At 20.9% G+C, this 22,174-nt stretch overlaps 1 protein-coding gene across 5 annotated transcripts in view; it reads right to left on the bottom strand.

The window, feature by feature from the left end:
• The window catches only part of LOC108002707 (protein PRRC2C-like), a 33,312-nt gene that overhangs the window by 10,934 nt on the left and 204 nt on the right, over positions 1–22,174 (bottom strand). For 2 of the 5 annotated variants that reach the window (XM_062073238.1, XM_062073240.1), the window contains exons 2-10: positions 20,458–20,605; positions 19,555–19,806; positions 19,105–19,258; positions 18,395–18,502; positions 17,975–18,270; positions 17,348–17,891; positions 16,560–17,222; positions 6,434–6,759; positions 4,516–6,237 (exon numbers count right to left, since the gene is read on the bottom strand). In XM_062073238.1, the coding sequence (XP_061929222.1) occupies positions 4,516–6,237; positions 6,434–6,759; positions 16,560–17,222; positions 17,348–17,891; positions 17,975–18,270; positions 18,395–18,502; positions 19,105–19,258; positions 19,555–19,806; positions 20,458–20,550 (4,158 nt within the window). In that variant the 5' untranslated portion in view covers positions 20,551–20,605. The remainder of the gene's footprint in view (positions 1–4,515; positions 6,238–6,433; positions 6,760–16,559; positions 17,223–17,347; positions 17,892–17,974; positions 18,271–18,394; positions 18,503–19,104; positions 19,259–19,554; positions 19,807–20,457; positions 20,606–22,174) is intronic. The other 3 variants (XM_062073241.1, XM_062073239.1, XM_062073242.1) reach the window with 3 other exon arrangements.

The following is a 22,174-nucleotide window of genomic DNA, read 5'->3' as shown; positions in this document are numbered from 1 at the left end:
GACTACATGCTGCTAAGCATAAGCAGTATGTATCGTAGAAAATATGTTGAATATGAGATATAACATATGAAAATATTTTATCGATTTATCGAAAATTATATCGAATTATATCACGAAAAAAGTTATAATTAAATTTTCTTTGATATGTTGTTTGGATTTGATTGTACTCGTTGCCGACATATCATGGTTCGACTTGGTTACGTGTTCTGTGATTAGTCAGTGTTTTTTGTTAATCATAAACAAAAAAGTTTTTGCAAAAAAAATTTTAAAATTAACTCAGGAATCAGTTTATGAATGTTCCAACATAGGAACTATTATTATATATTTATATATATAATATACAATATATATACTTATATATTAAGCAAATAAATACACGGTTTTAAAGAACACGATTTTTTCGCGATTTTTGATGTTGCTACAATATAATGGAATATAATGGAATAACAATATAATGGAAATAAAACTCTCTTTATTCATATAAAACAAATTTTAATTTTGTTTTTAATTTTAATTTATATACATACATATACATATATATATATATATATATATATATATATATATATATATATATATATATATATATATATATTATATATATACATATTTTTAATTATATTAATGAATTCCAGGAAAAAATTTTAAACACGTATTTTTTAAAAATTATGAAGAAATTTAATTATTTAAGAAGAATTTAATTATTCATTACCGTACCGAATATACCTGAACAAAATGTAATTCCTTCATTCTTCAAAATTATTTTCTAATTTTAAATTTAATAAATACAATGGAAGTTTATAAAAAAAAATTATAAATGATATTTTAATTCCACAATGAAATAATAAAATAATTCAATTAGTACATTAAAAAAAAATTTGTGTCTATTTCTAAAGATAAACAACGGAAGGCATGATTTCGAATTATTAGAAATGAAATGCTAAAAATATACAAATTTTAAATTTTTCGCAGTAAAAATAATTTTATTGTAAGTGTGTAAATCATAAATTTATATATCTTAAAATAAGAGATATATCTTAAATAGAGAAATATATAATCTGGAAATAAATACAATTGTCATAATATCATTATAACGATATATATGTATGATATTTCAATTATAATTGAAAGAAGACACAGAGAATTATTACCATAGTTTATTATTATCTAATTATTATTCTATAATGGAGACATTATCTTTGATCTCATATCTTTGATTATCAACTAGATTGAAAGCATATCGCAAGATCTTATGCATGTCTTATATGTAATATGCATATCTTGGTCAAACGAATTGAAATTTGAGAGAAAAGAGAAGAGAAAAAAGAAGATACAAAATTATGAATATAAAATTTTAACTTCAAATTTTTATTAGTTTTCAAGTTATTAATAAAAAAGTTTTGAAGCAATATATTGAATTTTGTCTATGTGTACATCTTTGATAATATATGTGATTAATCCGATACGACCGTTTATCTATTGTTTTCATAAACACACAGTGGCAGGCAAAGTCCAAAATATATATAAAAATGTCAAAAACTTATTTTTTTGTAATTGAAATTATAATGAATATCAATATCATTCTTGATATTTATGTGTCGCTCAGTTTTATATTTTATTTTTATATTTCATGGATCCGAAGAATTATCCTCGATATTAGGTTTAAGATATTTTAAATAATTTTAATTAATTCTCATCATAAACACATTTTAAATTATTTCTCATCATAATTCATAAAAAAATAGCTTTTTAATCGATCTATTTATTATAAATTTTAAACTGCAATATAAACTGCAATATAGAAATAATAAATAAACAATCGCAATATATTAACGTATACATTGCTAAAAAATACATGTATATATATTATATTATATTAAAACTTTTTTATTAATATCTCGGAAACTAATAAAAATCTAAAGCTAATTTTATATTGAAGATTCCTTTTTTTCTTCCTCTGTGTGTCTTTTAAAATTTTAGTTTGTTTAGTCAACAAACACATACCATTATTTATTTTTATTTTTATCATCATTTTTTAAAAATTCACTCATTCATAAAAATATTAGTAGAACAAATTTTATATTGTCTTCATTTTTGTGAACCATATTTATTTATTATTCATATTATAAATAATAAAAAACAAAACATTGTTAACTCGTTACAAAAATTCAATAATTACATAGCACATAGACGCTAGAAATGAGAACCAAAAATATTAATAAATTAATCATTTTTATAAGTAAATATTTTAATAAATATATATAATTTTTAATAAGTAAATATATATATATATATAACGAAAATATGTTTCTAATAAAAAATTTAATAAAAAAATGTTTTAAATAATTTCTTTAATTATAAAAAAAATACACATTGCATAATTTCACATAAATTGTTTAATAAATATATCTCAATTGATATTTTTGTATTTATTTTGATCTTCAAAATTGAAAATATATATTATATATAAAATATAAAATATAAATTTTTCTCAAACTACGCGAATTTCCACTTACGTGAATAATTGGCAGTTTTAATCTTTGCATTGTTAAAAATACTAATTATATTTTCGAGAACGGATTATATGTTAAAGAAAAATGTTAAAGAATAATCAAAATTTATATTTTATGAGCTTCAGCATCCATAAAATATTGATATATCAATTCTTAAAAAACTGTTATTCCGAACTCTTATATGGGAATTATTGATATTATGTATTATTATTAGTAATATTTATATTATATGATAATATTTCAAAAATAGTATTTATATTATATAATAATATTTTAAAAATAATATTTATATTACATGATAATATTAAAAAAATGAAATTGAAAGTTAATAAAACAAAAAATTGAAAAATTTTGATTTCAAATAATTATATAAACAAACGTATAAAAGACAAAAATTCAAAAATAAAAATCAATATTTACATTGCACATAATAAAAAATTTTAAAACTTAAAAATATTAATTAATATTCATAGAAGTCTTTAAATTGCTTTAATTTCATAAAAAATAATTATATATTAACATTTATGAAATTTAAAAAATTTCATTTAAAAAATTGAATCTTCTTTCATATCCTTAAGTTAAATTTCCTTGAAATTCATTTTACATTGAAAAAGTGAATAAAAAAATAAAGATGATTAAAAAAAAATTAAAAGGACTTTAAATGTTTAAAAAATATTTTACATAAATAAAACCATTATGAATTTAAAAATTGAAGCATTATCTTTATCAATTCTCTTAAAAATTGATATATGATTTTTTTTCGTTGTATTTTTTTTATTTTTCTTTAAATATTGTAAATATTTTAAATATCTTGTTGGGAACTATATTTATATATAGATGATATATTCTTATACAGTGCTTTTTATTCAAAATGAAATAATATGACAAAAAATATTATATATCAATTTTTTAAGAGATGGTTATAAAGATATAAAAGTATAATTTAATCTTTAAAATGTAAAGTTAGTACGAAAATGTAAGTTATTGTATGACTATTTTTCACAACGTTACAACAAAATTTAAAAATAAATTTTTTGATGATATTTAGAATTAACAGTAAATAAATTTCTGAATATTAATTAATATTTTTATTATCTACAATATACTTAATATTAACTTCTGTAAAATTTAATTTAAATTTTTGTTTTTCATATATTTATTATACATATATATAATTGCAGATTTACAATTCTTTACAATTTTTTATAATCTAAAAATTAATCCTTAATATTTTAAATGTTTATATCCTCGAAATTTAGATTATTTTTTAACATTCATTTTTTAACTTTTGTTATTAAATAATAATACAATTCTAATACAATGGATAGTTTCAGAGACATTGAAGGAGATGTTATTTTTCATCCTAACTTTGAGAACTATTTTCATTCTCTATATATGAGTGATTGTCAATAAAAAGAATATGAATCAATTTATATTATAATTATTCTTTTTTATCTTAAATTTATCTTAAATTTATCTTTTTTAACTTTTATAACCAGTGGGAATAAATATATCTTTAAGATCGTATTTTTATTATAATTTCGAAAGTAAATTTTTATACAATTTCACTACTTTATTATCTATTACATGTTCATTCTTAATTTAGAATGTAAAAAAATTTAATTAATTACTTTCTTTTTAAATTAAATATTAAAAAAAGAGAATCAAGCTTAGGCAATGTTTTTCTTATATAAGAAATAAAGATAAAAACTTGAAATATACATATAAAGTAATTAATATATATACAAAATTGTTAAAAAATATAATTTTTTTAAATATATTTGTATGATATATTTATAATATAATATATTTATTCTCTTATCTAATATTTTTTTGATAATAATTACAACAAAAAATATTGAATTTGAGTAATCTCTATTTATCTTTATTTTTAGTACTCTGTATTTCATTATAAAATGAAAAAGAATGAAGGAATAAAAGAAGAAAAAAAGAGAACGAAGAATAAAAAATTGAATCTTTTTTTATTATTTGAAAAACTTACCCTTCTGCTTCCACTGCGAGTTCTTTTTGAACGCGATTCATCTTTTCTTATAACTTGTATCTTTTGAGAAGAAATATTGTTGCTCGTATGATTTCCATCTTGTTTATTACAAGATTGTTGAGTTTGTTGAGATTGTTGATTCGGAGATTTTGCACGTTTTCCAGTTATTCCAGCAGTAAGTGCTTGTTGTTTCGCTATAATTTTATCATCAGTAGATTCATTTTGTGATGATATCAAAGAATTTATTTCTTTTTCTGGAGTAGGTGTTGAAGGATTTTGTCGCAATTTTTCAGAATTTTGTTTTTCATCAATATTACGTTCAGAAGAAAAAGGACTTTTACAAGATGGAGGTCCATATCCTTCCATACGATTACCAGTAGTAGTTGTGCTTCGAATTCGAAAACTGCCTCCTCGGCCACGACGAGATGGTTCACCTGAAGGTGCAAAACCTTCACGACTCACTTTATTATCATAAGTTCGTTTTTCATTACGTTGTGATTGACAATAATCAGTTCGTTTTTCATCTCGATTAGATATTATTGCTTCACGATTGCGTTCTTCTTTTTCTGTTTTTTGACTAGGTTTTGGTGATCTAACTGATTTCTTTTCTTCTTTACCAGATTCGGTCGAACCAGATATTTCATCGGCACTATTTTCTGAATCTGTATGTCCATAGGAACCACTTCTAGCAGAAGCTGGTCTAGCAGCAGTTCTAGGGCCACCTCTTCGTCCTCTTGTTTCTGGACCACGCCAACCTCGAGCATATACACTGTATGTACTTCCCCATTGACGACCACCTCGAGAATCTCGCACTCTCGAACTTGATCCGCCACTGCTAGTTCTATTTCGAATATTTTTTTCTCGTTTTTCTTCTTTCACTTGTTGTTCTATTATTACATCTTCACTCAATGTATCTTCTCTTTTATCTAAATTTAATTTATCAAAATTTTGCTTCAAATCTTCCGAGTCTTTATCGTTTTTAATAGATTCCAAAGTTTTTTCTTCTTCTTTTTCAAACGTCGGAGAAACAGCATCTGCCCATGCTTTTGGAGAATTATCACCTCTTTCTATTATTCTATTATTTTCGTTAACTCGATCAATTTTTCTATTCCAAACATCCATTTCTTTTTTTATCTCTAAAGAAGGTTCTTTAACTTGATCTTTTTTATCTTGATCAGAACTTGCTCGTTTTAATTGAGTTAAATTACGTTTCTCATTTTTTAATTCATCCGCTTCAATTCTTTCTTTAGTTACAGGCCCTAGTGGTTGCCTTCTTTCTTTTTCTCGTTCTTTTTCTCGAATATCTTCATGATACACATCACGTTTATTTTCTTCATAATCAGCAACTTCGTTTACCCAAGAAGTACAATCTCGTAATTTATGTGAATCTTCATCTCGTAAAGATGTTTTCGATTCTCGAGAAGCACGACTATCGCGAGAATCTGGTCTCTGTGGACGTTCATTGCGTTCTATTCGTTCCTCTCTCTGGGTATCTCGACGATTATCGATTATTCTGTCTTGAATGATACGTTCTTCGCGCCATTCTGAACTCTCCGATCTTTCTCTTTGATCACAATCTCGATCTCGATCTCGATCTCGATCTCGTTCACGTTCACGTTCACGTTCACGTTCGCGTTCGCGTTCACGTTCGCGTTCACGTTCGCGTTCACGTTCACGTTCACGATCACGATCACGATCACGATCACGATTATCAAAGGGATCCTATAAATAAATATAAAATATATTAAAAAAAAATTAAAACAAATATATAGACATTCATTATATTACTAATACATTGTCAAATAAACAAATGTTATAAATAACAAAATTTCGAAAATTTAATTAAATATCATTATATTTATTATATTATAATAATAAATTAACAAAATAATATAGAAAATAATAAAAAATTATATACCTTTAAATAATTATCGTAATCCTTTTTATCCTTATTATCTCTTTCTCTCACATCTCTAGAATTACGATTATCTCGAATCTCCCTGATATCTCTAGATTCTATGTTATCCTTTAACTCCCGATCCTTATTATCATCAAAGTATCTTTCGCGTTCCCAAGAATCACGAGAATGTCTATCATCATAATCGTGATCTCTACAATTGCGAGTATATTCATCATAATATCCGCCTGTTTTGCGTATGTCATAAGATCGATGTGTAGAATGACGATATCGATCATCTCGAAGTAGAGAGCCACGATAATCTCGAGATGGAGTTCGATCATCATCTATTGAAATAAAAATATTTGAATCTATTCTATTTCAATGTTATAATGCAGGATGTGATATTACCATATTGTTGTCTACAAGTTACATTGAATATAATAAAAGGAATTTTTTATATATAAATGGAAACAATGAAAAATATTATTTCAAACAATTCAAAATGAAAATATTAATTATAAATTTTTTAATCATTTCAATTTTATGAAAAGCTTAAATTTGTAAGCTTTTTTATATTTTCATAAATTTCAATATTTGGAATCTCACGTTGTGATAAGTCTTTATCATTTAATTATCAATGATTCAAAACATTTTATATTTTCATGCAAATTTTTTAGAATTTTTCTAATTACATCATATTTTCATCAAAATTTTTTGAAAGTAAAAACAACAATATGTGCTAAATTCAAATTGATTTCCGATAATGTAGACAAATTGAATTATATTATGATATAACTAATCATCTTATGATGACAGAAATTAAAATTTAACCTAATTTAAATTTTATTATGATTGAATTCGAGAATAATATCATGATAATAATTTTGCATATTTTTTATTTTTTTTTGTAAATATAAATTTATAATAATATATCTCTATTGAATAAATATTTATATAGTTTATATAATATAAATATTTATTGTTCTGTTATGTTAATAATAGATAGATTATGATTCATAAAAGTAAATTGAGAAGAGAAAAAAATTTGATTACCTAAGTTCTTGAGAAAATAGAAATTGAATATAATATATAATCAAGGAAATAATCGATAAATTTTAAAATTCTTCAAAATTTTTTCAAAAATTAATTTTTAAATGAAAAAAATTTATTTTATATTTTTTTTATATTATTCTATTTTGTAATTATTTTCAAATGTAAAATAAAATTTTATCGATAGTTCATTTATACAATTAGTCGCAAATTAGTCAAATTTTTATACTCAAAAAATTTTCAAAGATGAAAACAAAATCTTGAATGAAAAAAAATTTTTCTTTAAATTTATTTTTTCACGAAAAATCTATCTTTCATATTATGAATAATAGAGTATGTTGTATATTATAATGTTAATTTTATTATATAAATTTTTAATCAAGAATTTTTTAATTAAAAGTTAATTTGAATGATATGTTAATCCTTTAAATGTTTTAAGAATTGAAAAGTTAAATCAATTAAGAGTTCAATCAGTCATTAAAAAATTTCTAAAAATTATATATAGATTAATTTTGAATCATTGAATTTCATCAAGAGCTATTTTTGGATTGTATATGCTAAAATCTATAAATATATATAAGATTTAAAAAATTTGAATTCCTCAAATTATAATTCAACCTCTTGTAGTACAACAAATATTTGTAAATAATCCATATATTTTTCCAATGTAAGAATGTATATATATGTATAAATATATATAATATACTTATATTGAAAATTTATATATAGAATGTAAGATTTAAATATTTTGAAAATTGTTGTTAAAACTAAAAGATATAATTATTAAAAATAAGATACACCTCACTGATTTCAATGATATATGTTGTTAAGGTCAACATTTTAAACATCTTTTCCTTATATATAACTGCTGCTTGGTTTGAAGAACTTTTTTGAAATAATAGTAAGAATATTTTTAATATCATTTATAAGTAATTATATAGTTCAAGGGATCAATTCCAATGACTTTAATATATGTAGAGGCCATTCTCTCAATTAGGTTTTAGTCATCGTTCATTGTTTATTACTAAAAGATAATATTATATTTCATTAATATTATATATTTTTCTGACACTTTATAAATTAAAATATTAAATTTAAGTTAAATTATATTATAGTTTAGTTCTATAGCGAAGACAATCTCATAGTGATCACGATTTTTATCTAATTATTTTTATCTAAATACTATTTCATGGAAGATGAATCAGGACTTTCAAGACAAATTATAAGATTATCTTTTATTAAATTTTATTAAATTAAGTTTTGATTTAATTAAAATTTATAAATTTAATAGTTATACAAACATTAAAAATTTAATATATCTTAAGACTATTATAGTTAAAATATTTATATTTTTCATATATATAACAATAAATATAATAATCAATTTGTTGAAAAGTTCTGCTTCTCTCATTAATTGTAATCAAAACTTAAGCTAAATGTATCGATGTAATGTAAACCTTACTTCGCTAAATCGTAAATTGAATATTTCTCAGATTTTATAAACTCAAATTAATTTAAATTAATCCAAATCTAACTCAAATCCGAACATAAGCCCTAAAAAATATGTAATATTAAATAAATAGTGTCAAGAATACTTTTTTTCTGAAGATTCATGGGAGATTAAGAGAAAAACTGTTCAGAATATGATTTTGCCAACATATTTCAAGGTCACTGAAATCGATCAAATGCATTCTATTTCGATTAATTAATAATATTTCAAATAAAAATTTAATAATTTTAAAGAGTAATAATATAAAATATTTGTTATTATTATTAAAAATATTTAAATAAATTGATTTTAATTCACATCTTAATATACATCTTTTAATATACATCGTATACACAAGAGATATATCTTTAAAGGATCGATTCTAAACAATAAGTTGATATATAAAAATATTAAATGTTCATTTTTAAAATTATAAACAGTTTTATTTTACATACCTGTATGCAAATAACATAAATAAATCTTCAAGCAGTAAAAATTTATAATAGTAATAAAATTTTGTATTTTTTTAGACTATAATATTAGAAAAATATACTATACAAATGATAAAACTGAACTGCATATTAATGGTATAATGATATCATAATAATATAGTGTTCCATTAAATTTTTCATTAAAAAATTTCAAAAACTAATAAAATTAAAATTAATAGAATAAGAAAATTTTATTTTCGACTATTAACTCGAAAAATTCTATCTTTATCTCAACGAAATGAAAAAAAGATATAATTAAAAAAGATAAATATCAAATACTGATATTTAAAAAATGACATTTTAAAGGAAGGAAAGAAAATTACTTATTAATGAAATTATTTTAACGTTGTATTTGAATTTATTTTAATCGAAAGAATTAATGAAAGTTATAGAAATATTTTGTATCATCTTTTTTTAAAATCTTGATTGTTACTGTTGTATTCTCGCTTTTCTATTATACATATATAATCCCATTTTATTCAATAAATGAAATTATTTTTAGAATTATTCATTATAAAAAAAAATATTTCAAATAGAACTTGTGTGAAAGAAAAATAATTTAGTATAATTTGTCTATATGCAGATGCATGAAAGATATATAAAGATCATTATTATAATTTAAGAATTATAATTTTTTATGCATTAATTGATGCATCTTATTCTTTACAAAAAAATATTAACTTATTTATATCAAAAAAATATTAATTAAAAAATGTTAATTTGATATTATAATTTGAAATTTGTAAAATTTATTGTATGAAAAACAAACAAGTCAAATAATACTCTATTTAATTTTTCCTTGTTAAGAAAAAAATATTAATCTTTATATATTTTAAACATATCCATGTATAGATAAATTTACTAAATTATTTTTTGAAAACAAATAAGTTCTATTTAAAATATTTTCTTAAATAAGGAATAGCTTTAAAGTAAATAAATAAAATGGAATATTTATTATTTTACTTACAAAATCAAATCAGATAGAAAAAAACAGTAAGTATAAAAAAAAAATTTTATTAAAGTAATAAAAATATTATATCAATAATACAAATTGATATAATATATATATATTTATTTATTTATTCTTCAATTCTTTTTCAAACCTTTTTATTTATTTTTATGTGTTCGATTTGATTCTATTGTAGAAGAAATATAAAAATTGTCAAAACTTCTAAATCTTATAAAATTTAGAAATAATTAATAAGTAATTTCAAATTTTTTTCTTTTAATATTTAAATTAATCTATATTATCTTATTTTTATGATTGTATTGAAACTAGAAAACAGAAATTTAAACTTGCATTTCTCCCAAACTTCTTTTTAAAAATACGTAATTGAAATTTCTATGTATACATCAAATATAAATATATCGAGGAAATTATTCCGATATTTAGTTTTTACTACAGTTAATAATTTTTCTTAAAAAATTAAATGATATGATAGAATATTTTATGTTCTAAATAGTGATTGGATAATTTATGTATTAACCATACTTTCGTAATCAATGATCATTTTTAATTATTATTTTTAATTAATTATAACTAAAAATTGAAAATCTAAAATTTTTTGGACATAAAAATGCATACCATAGCTTGATCGAAAATATCGTTATGCTTTAAGGATAATATTTATAATCTGAATTGAAATTCATAGTTCTCGAAATAAAATTCTTGCTACTATTATATTAAATTTTATCTGTATATAAATCTATAATAAATCATATGCATCAATATATAATCGATACATTTCTATTTATATCAGTTACATCATGACAATCAGCATTCAAAATATACTAATATCACTAATATCACTATTTAGTTCTATAACAAATATCTATAGCATATTTATTCTATGAATTCTTCAAAGTCTTCAGAATCGAAATTATTTTGAATGAAGTTATGATAATAGTGATATAAATCTTGTATTTAATTTTTATTATTAACTTATTACTGTAACTTTGATTATAATTTCGATCTTTCAAAGCTTATTTTATTTGATCGTTATATTTTTATTTTATTATTGCATTTTGTGAATTTGTGCTCAAACTTATTATGGAAAATTTCATATCGTAATATAATTTGACAATATGACTTGCTCCATTAAACTTATATAATGGATATATAAGTTGATCATATATACAAATTTAATAGGATCTTTCAAACAATCACAATATTAATATATATTAATATTAGTATTTTCAATCGATCAGTTTTATATTTTATACATTCAAATAATCAATAAAATATACAACCTGTTTCTTTTTATTTCCTATTAAATGTTAGTTTTTTTTTTTAATTTTTAACATTTTAAAATAATGTAGCTTTTTAAGAATATATTAAATATTGTTTATTGAAAATTCATCAAAACAACATAAAACACAAAATATAAGATTTAAAAATTAGTTCTTAGAAATAATAATAACATATTATGATTGAAAATATTTTTTTTATTTACTTTCTGCATGATAATAAATAAGTTTTTATCAGATTTTATAGATTTTAATTTTGCATAAACAACTTTCTTTATATGCATATCATTTCAACAAAATAATAAAAAAATAATATCATTTATTTTATTCAAATTATTGCTAATTCTGGCTAATTAACTCTTTGTGGACAAGTATATTTTTAACAATTATTATTTTTATTATTTTAAATTAAATTTTCAAAAAATTTAAAATAAATATTAAAGATTTTAGTATACTATCGTTTATCTCATCAAATGTTTAAAAAATTCTATTTCATTCAGCTTTGAAAGCAATATCTAATCTTTATTTATCAGAAATAATTGTCACGCTGAAAGATATTTCATGATTAACAATCTGTTGTTTCAATAATTAAATCATGTTAAAGATTTTGATTTATCCTTATGAATATATTTTTATGAATAAACAAACTAAATGTAGTATAAAAATTTATCTACAATTTTTTATGAAGTATGGTATATTGAAGTAATTTAGTATAAAAGTATGATTAAGATATTGAATGTAATTCATTGAATTAAAAATTTTATAACTATATCAGAAAATACCGTAAATTTTTTTTTATAATAATATATATATATTATGCCTAATTTAAAAAAATCCTTTGAAAGAAATGCATTTGATTATTTTAAAACAAGTATTTTATAAAAATAATTATATATATTATTTGAGTGTCTAATATCAATAAATAAGATAACATAATGTAATCGAAGAAATAGATTACTTCTCTACAATATTATCCCAGAATGTTTGTGTTTAAACAATTTCTCAACAACATATAATTTTTTCGTTTAATTGTATAATTTTTTGCTTTTTATTAAAATATAGTTTTTATTAAAATAATCATTTCAAAAAATTTTAATTTAAGAATCTTACATAATTCTAGAATATATTATTAAATATTTTCTATCATTCTATCATTCGAATAGCTAAATCAGACATATATCTAAAAAATGTATTTAATGTAAAATTAAATTATTTAAAAAATAAATTTAAAAAATAACTTTATATAAAAATGTAATATTTTCTTTGCAAGCTAGATTTAAAAAAAAATAATAATAAGTTAAAAGTTTCATCATTATTTTTTATATGTAACGCAATGAATAGAATATATTTTTTAAATTTACAATAAAATTTAATAAAATAATAATGTTATAATTTTTTTTAAATTAATACTAATATTTCATAATATCGACTATCTTAACAGAATTCAGTGAATGATCACGACTCGTTATGTTAATTTCATGAAAATTGTTCTCAATTGATGATCAAAGTTTTCAAATATCGAAAATTCTTATAATTTATTCATTATTGAAAATTTATCAATGAATAAATTATAAAAAATCTAATATTTTTATTTTTTCCCCATTATTATATATTAAACATAATCATGATAGATTATTGAATTTAACTCGCTATATATAATCAAGTAAAAAGAAATGTATCAATCTAAAAAAATTATGATATTGTCATTTCATAATTATTATAAATTTAAAATATTTAATTTGATTATCATATTATATATAAAAAATGATAAAACTTTCGCTTTTTTTTATCTATTGCTTACAAAAAAAACCGCTGAAAACATGAACATATTGTATATCAACATTTTTATTATTTTGATGTCTAGAATTGACCCTTCAAATATGCTATATATCCTGCATATCTCCTAACATCATATAGATATAGTATTCAGATGAAATAGGTAAGAAGAGCGAATCTAAATGACATGAAAAATCAAAATGAGAAAAAAATAAAAAATATAAAAATTTCATTTAAAGTTTATATGAATAAGATAGAAATAAAAAATTATTAGCCGATTTATTTATATACTTGATTTATATGGATTTATATGGATTGATTTAAATATTATAGTATATATTTTTTATATATTATAGTATATATTTAATATATATCTGTTAAAAAAATTTTACTAAAAAAAATAAAAAATAAAAAAATTTTCTTTTTTTTTTTACAAAAGATAATGAATTACATTAAATATATATAATTTTTATTTTTTTATTAATATTTATATATGTGAATTTTCTTATATAAATATAAAAATATAAAATATAATTTATATAAAAATATAAAAATATTTCTTTTATAAAAAAATAAATCATTTTGATCCGAAATTTTATCCGAATAAATTTTAATTAATTTTCATAGATTTCGGCAAAATAGATAAATCGAATGAATTTTAATAAATTCTAATTAATAGAAAAAATAAATTCTATGATTTTAAATAAATAAATATGTAATTTTTTTTATAAACGATTGCACTATATGCTTTTATTTTTTTTTTCCTATTTATAAGATAAGCTATCGATAATCTGTTATTGAATTTGAAAATTTATTTATATAACTATAATTTCCACTATTTTTTATTTGTGTTAAAGAAATGCTAAAAAAATTTTTCACATTTAATTTTCAATAATTAAAAAATAAAATATTAAACAAAATTCTTCATTTTTGTCTCATTTTGATTTTTCAAATCATTCCTTAAATTTTCTAATTATTTCTATTAATTTTCTTTTTATTATCTAACACACTGAGTATTAATATGTTCGGATATCTTAAAAAACTCTATTTTAGAAGTTAAAACAAATACAAATGTTGATATATAATATTAAAATATTAATTAAGGCTTATTTATTAGGTTACAAGCAATTTAAATTCATAGATAAAGAACAAAATATGATGATGATATAAACATAAAGACATTCAATTTCATTCTATTTCTATTTTGCTTCATCTAATGTAAATTTCGAATGTTTATAACTTAATAAATAAAAACTAATAAATTTTAATTATATATCAACTTTTGTTTTGATTTTTAAAATTGATTTTTCAAAAAAATTTCACAAATATATTAACATTTTATATATTCGTATGCAAAATTTTCGTCGAAAAATGTTTAATATTTAAACTTTTATAACTTTGTGAAAAAAAATTGTGTAACAATTTACTTGGATTGATTTTGAAACTCTACTTTTATATTCTTGATTTTTTCAAATTCTTTTTTATTGCAAAACAGAATGCGAAACTGAAATTATTTTTTTCTTTTCTTTAAAAATTCAAATGATTCTAGATTCTCATGAAATTTATATTATTTTAAGATCATTTTATAAAAAGAAGAAAGATTTAAAAATATAATATATTAAATACATATATATGCACATTAAACAAATATATACTATACATATAAATTTTACCGTGCAATCTGATAATAAATTTCATATGCCAATAATCCACTTTTCGTTTAAATTATAAGACATAAAAAAAAAAATCATAGAAAAAAGTTAACTTTAGTTTCATTCTTCAGTTTTACAATAAAAAAAAAAATCTTTAGAAAAATTAAGTTTAGGAATGTGAAAGTAAAGATTTCACCTTTTAAAATAAACACAAATTATTTTATATTTTTTTTTTCACAAGTTATAATAGTTTAACTTAATCATATTTTAACGAAAATTTAATATTTCTTTAATTTTGCATACGAGTATATTTAACGAAATATATTTGTAATATATATGTAAAAGTACTATATAATAAAAATATATAGTAATACCTTGTTAATTGTTATAAATATTTCAATTCCAAAAATTTTTAAAATTTTAAATGAAGAAATATTATCTTTAATCCACAATCGTAATTTACTTAAGTAATAATAAGTCATAAATCAAACAAAAAAAAAATAAAATTTTTATATTTTAATGTTTAATATGTTTAAAATTTGTTCAATGAAAATAATATTAAATTCAATAATATTTGAATAAATTTGAATTATTATATGATAATATAATGATAATGTAATTAAAAAAAATAAATATCATAAGAATAACTTTTCTATTATATTTCATAGTTTCTTAATAATTCAAGAGATGAATAAAATCAAAAATTAACAGCTGATAATTCTCGAAATATTTATCTAGTATGATAATTGTTACATTTCTCTGTAATAAGGCATTAATGAGGCAGTACTAAATATGATTATGCATGCATATATTTGTATATAGTTAGTAGAAGCGATATAGTGGAATCTATAGGATGTGAATATATTTATGGAATATATTTGAAAAGTTTAGAAGTCAAAACAAATAAATGATGATATATAAAAACATCAGTTAAATCTCATTTATTAAATTATAAACAATATAAGCTAAGTAAATTAAATAAAGCGAAATAGAAATAAAGCAAGATAATAGTGTAATATTCTTATTTTATCTGTCTCGTTTCTAATGCAAACTTCAATTACGTATAACTTAATAATTTTAATCAATATTTTTATATGTTTTAATAATTTTAATCAATATAATATTTTATATATTAATAAATTTTTGTTTGTTTTGATTTTAAAATCAAAATCTTTCAAAGATGTTCCACGAATATATTAATATTTCATATAAATTAAAAAACAATATATTATTAAAAGCATTGTACATCGTATAAAAAAAAAATTGACATCTGATTTTAAACGAAGTTACCAAACATGCAAACTTTAATGTTTGATTAAATATGATTATATATATGACTTCACTATATTCATTTCACTAATTATAGCTATTTAAGTTAGTATCAAATGATTATTAAAAAAAAAAAAGAAATGAATGAGTATCATTAAAATTGCACTTACTTAAAGAACTGTGATTATGAACCCATCTACCAGGATCATACTGCTGAGAGAATGGAACGGATTGGCTAGTTGATCTTTCAGTATTAGGAGAAACTCGATTAAGACCAGCATTAATTTTTTCTGCCTGTTGTTTTTGAAATCGAGGTGGTAAATTGGTTTTATAATATCGAGAAAATGAAGCATGTAGCTCACGATCTCTGATATCCCTTTGATCGCGATCTCGCTCTCTTTCACGTTCATTACGATTACTATCTTGTCTTGTAAAATTTTGTCGATCTGTTTGTCGAAAATCAGACAGTAATTGATCACGCGAATCTCTATTGTCTTTTGGACCATCTCTACTTTCACGCAATTCACGTATATTTAAAGATTTTTCATCTTTTCCTTCAGATCGTTCTCGTTCTCTATTTTCTTTTTCTCGTTCCCATTCAGGAACTGGAATCGGTACTGGTGGAACACTTATTAAACCTTTTGATTCATTAGCTTGTTTTTCTTTTAACTTTTGTTCTAAATCTTGCAATTTTTTAGCTGCCGCTTGTCTAGTCGATTCCTGATATCGTTTTTCTTCTTCTTCTTTCCGTTGTCGAGCGCGTTCAACAGCAGATGCTACTTCAACAACTTTTAGTCTGCGTCTCTCGTTCCACGCTTCATCATCTTCTACACCTGTTTTCAAAGTGAAGACGAATGTCATGAACAAACTTATGAGATATAACACAATACATAACTGGTATGAATGAAAATGAATTCAACTCTATAGATTTGCACCTAAGTCACATAAATGTTCTGACCTCTCAAAGAATGCACCGAATGCAGTTGTGACTGACCGCTATAACTACCAGACCCGTTGGAACCACGATAATCACGGGATAAAGAACTCTGAGTCCATGAACGATGAGTTGCTTGATCTCGGGATTCCTTCAAATCTCGATTATCGTGATTATCACGATTATCACGGTTATCTCTTGTTTTTTCTTTGTCATCTGTTGAATTTTCCTCTATTTTTTCTTCCTTATTGTCCTTTTTTTCGTCTTTCTTCGAAGGTTCAGGATCAGGTTCATCGTCACTAAAGGTAAGTTTTTGATTATAATCAATATCATCATGTGCTGCCCAGCCAGCATCACGAGAAATATCGTCCATTCGAGTAAGATCTTCTTCTTTAATAATTGGTCGTGTAATAATTTCTTCTTCGGGAACGCGCTCGCGTTCTTGTTGACGAATAGATGGAGGAGGAAATCGTTCTGAGGGATAATTGAACCGAGGTCTAGGCCCACTAGAACTTGTGTTTGTCGGAAATTGAGAAGGAAATCCACCAGAAAAGTTCCCTCTGTACATCTATATGTGTATTTAATATATTTATAGTTAATTCATAAAACATAGATAATATATCACTAATAAAATATATAAGTAGAACTTACAAATGGAGGAATAAGTCCTCTGTAATGATGTAGATTTGGACCAACTTGATGAGAATTAGAATTTAAAGCATTTACACTGTTTGAAGAACTATGAGGAGGGCCTCCCTGGGCCATACCCATATTGGGAGACTGGACCAAGTTCTGTCGACCTCCTCCAGATAAGTCGGTATGTCCTCCTGGTCCAGTGATATTTAAAGGGGGGCCCTGGACCCCTGAATTCCCACTTCCAGAACCAGCAGTTCCTATTCCTGCACCACTGGTTGTACGACTTCCACCTTGTATCCAACTTCCTTCCGCTAATATAATATTTATTTTATATAATATATACTTAATCTTTTTATTATATAATATAAATGATCTTTTCATTGTATATTATAAATTGTATAATAATACAATTATATGACTTATATATAATCGTACTTTGAGGTCGTAAACTTGGACCAGGTCCATATTGTGCATTTAATTCCCGACTTGCTGTTTGTTGTTGCTGCTGTTGATGTGACTGTTGTTGACTTCCTACTGCAGTTCCTAAATATTAACACATTAAAACTCATGATCACGTGATCGTTAATTTAATATTTTATCATTTTTTAATTTAAGATTTATAACTAATAAAATTAGGAATAATAAATTTTATAAATTTTACATTTTTATCTATTATTAATTATAAATTTTATCTATTATAAAAGATTATAAATTAGTAATTCTCATTAATAATATTTAAAAAAAATAATTTTTTTTATAAATTAAATATACAATTAATTTTCTAATATATCATATATATTTATATTTTATGCTCATAATTATCACATTATATAATATTACGCTTGCAGAACATATTTTATAATGTTGGAATTTTGAAATATTTATTAGTATTCTGAATATAATATTTAAGTATTTTAAAAATTTAATTTATATTGTATATTTTATTTTTAAATTTTTAATAATGAAATAATGAAATTTTATATTTTATTTTTTTTTCTTTTTCATTTTAAGAAAATATATAAAAATGTTATTTAATATTAATAATACTAAATATAATAAACTAAAAAAGAAAATTGTATATAAATATATTATATAAACAATATAAAATATTACATATTTTTTTTTATAACATGTATTTTTCATACCATCTCCAGATCTGCTCATTATTGCACTCCATGATGATTTGTTGTTTACATCGGAAGAATATGAAGACTGTGAAGTATTTTGTTGCCCTGGGAGTAATGGATGTAACGATGTTGTGATAGTTCCTGCTACACATTGTGCTGTTGAAGAATTTGCCTGAGAATAAAATAAATAAATACATAAATAATTATATTTATATAATGTATGAATATATATATATGAATATATATATATATAATGAAAAAGTATAAGATAAACATAATATAAAAGAAAAACATAACGATTTTTTATGAATAAAAATTTATATTAAAAAAATTGCTAATATTGTATTTATCATAACAATATTATAACATAATTCTGTACATTTCTCTCATATCAATAAATAAATACTATATGTCAAAAATTATTTATCAATGCTAGAAAATTAATTTAATAAATATTTATAAAATTACAGTAGATGTATCTGATGTGGTTACAGCTGTAGTAGTTGTAGTAGTAGTGGTAGTTGTCGACTCTTTGGTAGTAGCCCAACCACTTCCTCCACTTGGTACAAGACTGACAGCCGGATCGTTGCTGCTGTGTTCACTTTTTAAACTAGGCAGATTAGCTGGAGGTCGCCGTGCCGAAGGCACTTTTCCAAGACTTTGCATTCCATGTTTACGTGGCAATGTGTTTTTTTGTTGATGTTGTTCTAAAGATTCACCCTATAAATACAAATCGGATACCAATTCCATTTTTCTTTAAATAATTATTTGATTTTTAATATTTTTAATATCAATAAAGATATATATATAATATATACAATGAAAATATAAATAATAAAAAAAATAAATACATTAAAAAAGATAAGAAATGGAGTATACATAATAACATCCTGTAATTACCTTAATTAAAATAAGAACTAAAATACAATAATTATTTGGAGAGATATTTTGAGAAACATTGACTTTTTTTTATTTCACTTATTTTATCCAATCATAGAAAGCAAAAGAAAAAAATATTTTTTATAAATGAAATAAAAAAAATGTATTTTATTTAACTTTCATTTTACAATATATTATATTTTAAATTTTTAAAGTATATATACCTCAACAACTGGAATCTCAATTTCAGGAATTATCAAGGATAATACCATAACAATTAAACAAGTAAAAATTAAATAAAAAAGATAATAAAATATTATTGTATTATATTATTGTAAAATATTTCAATAGAATTATTATATATATGTATTATATATATTATATAAAATTTAATTATTGTATAAAAGTCAAAGAAAAAAAATAAAAAGAAATGAAAAAAAAAAAATAAATTAAAAGGGAGAAAAAAAGAAAAAAAATGTTTGGCCAACTCACCCTACTCACCCGATACAAGCTATTGATGTCTAATGATTGAAACTTGGATTTTCCTTTCTCCCCCTTCGACACAAGCCCTGACAGAGTAGACATGCTGTCTGCAGGCAACCATTTAGTACCAATCAGACCCAAAGAACGAACCCTTTGTCTGAAATTATAAATAATATTTATATAGCTAATTTTGTTAATATGTTTTTATATTTTTTCCTATAACAATTTTCATTATTTCATCAAATTATATTTAATAAAATAAAAATAAAAGTTATATAAAAATATTTTAGATAAATTTTTATTAAAAAATATGTATCTAAAGAATGAATTCTTTATCTATATGAATATATCTACACTTTAAAATTTTATATAATTTTAATCTGTTTAAAATATAATAAAAAATTTATTAATATAAATTTAGTCAACAATATATTTATAACAATAATATATAAATATTATATATTTATACATGAATGATAATTTTTTTCATAAAAATTCAAAAATATTTTAAATGAAAAGATTAAAAGTTTTTTAAATGAAATTATATAATTTTTTTCATCATAAATTGAAAAATAGATTGAATAAAAAATATTACTACTATTGCTATTATTATTATAAATCTAATATTAATGTTTATAAATTTAATAACATATTTTATACTTTAATTCACTTTAATATATATATATATATATAATTGTATATGATGGAAATAAAATTATGTGATTTCGTTCAAAAAATTCAAGGTAATCTCTTGAATTCATTATGAAAACAAAATATTTTTGAAATATTTATAATTATTATAAATATATGCATTATGCATTAGAATTATAATTAATAATTTTTTTTATTATAATTGCAAAAATATGCTTAACATTTATAAACATTAATATATAAAAAAATATTTAATATAAAGAAAAGATATTAAAAATTAATAAACTTAATTTTTTTTACTTTCTATATATATTAAAATGAAAATGTTAATATATTTAAATTTTTCTCATTTTAAATTTTAATGTTTATAATCTAAATATATATATATATATATATATATATATACAATAAAAAAGTATAAAAAGTTAATTAAACTAATTAATTAAACGAGAAACAAAATCTACAAAAATATATATATATATATATATATGTATGTATGTATATATATATGTAAGAAAACAAAATTAATTGCAAATAATAATCATAAAATTAGACAAAAAAATAAGTGACAAATTGGTCTTCATAAATTATTATATTAAAAAATATATATATTAATGATATAAATACATATAAAAATACAAAATTGATTGAAATAATATCTGAATATTACAAAAGAGAAAAGATAACTCTGCGTGAAATGCAAGGTAAGATGTAAAGTAGAAAGCGGACAAGTTTCACTAACTTTTATTGAGAAGAAAAGAGATGCCCGAAATATAAATTGATAAAAAATAGAAAACAATCTACAAAGTAATGGATTTGAAATAATATAAATAAATAAAAATTATAATTAAGAATATATAGAATAATTGGAACATAAAGATTAAATTTAATTCTAAAATTGCGATGTCAAAATCATGAAAATTCAAAACAAAAAGATTCACGTCAAAGTGTATGTAAAATTTAATAAGAAAAACTTCATAAAATTAACAGTTTACTAAAATTTAAAAGATATTATATTATTGATATAAATCAAAAGAGAATTTTTGAAATTAAATGATCAAACGACAAAGTTGGG

Source organism: Apis cerana, linkage group LG3 (genome assembly GCF_029169275.1).
Source record: "Apis cerana isolate GH-2021 linkage group LG3, AcerK_1.0, whole genome shotgun sequence".
Lineage (NCBI taxonomy): Eukaryota > Metazoa > Arthropoda > Insecta > Hymenoptera > Apidae > Apis > Apis cerana.
This window is presented reverse-complemented; position numbering and strand designations above follow the sequence as displayed.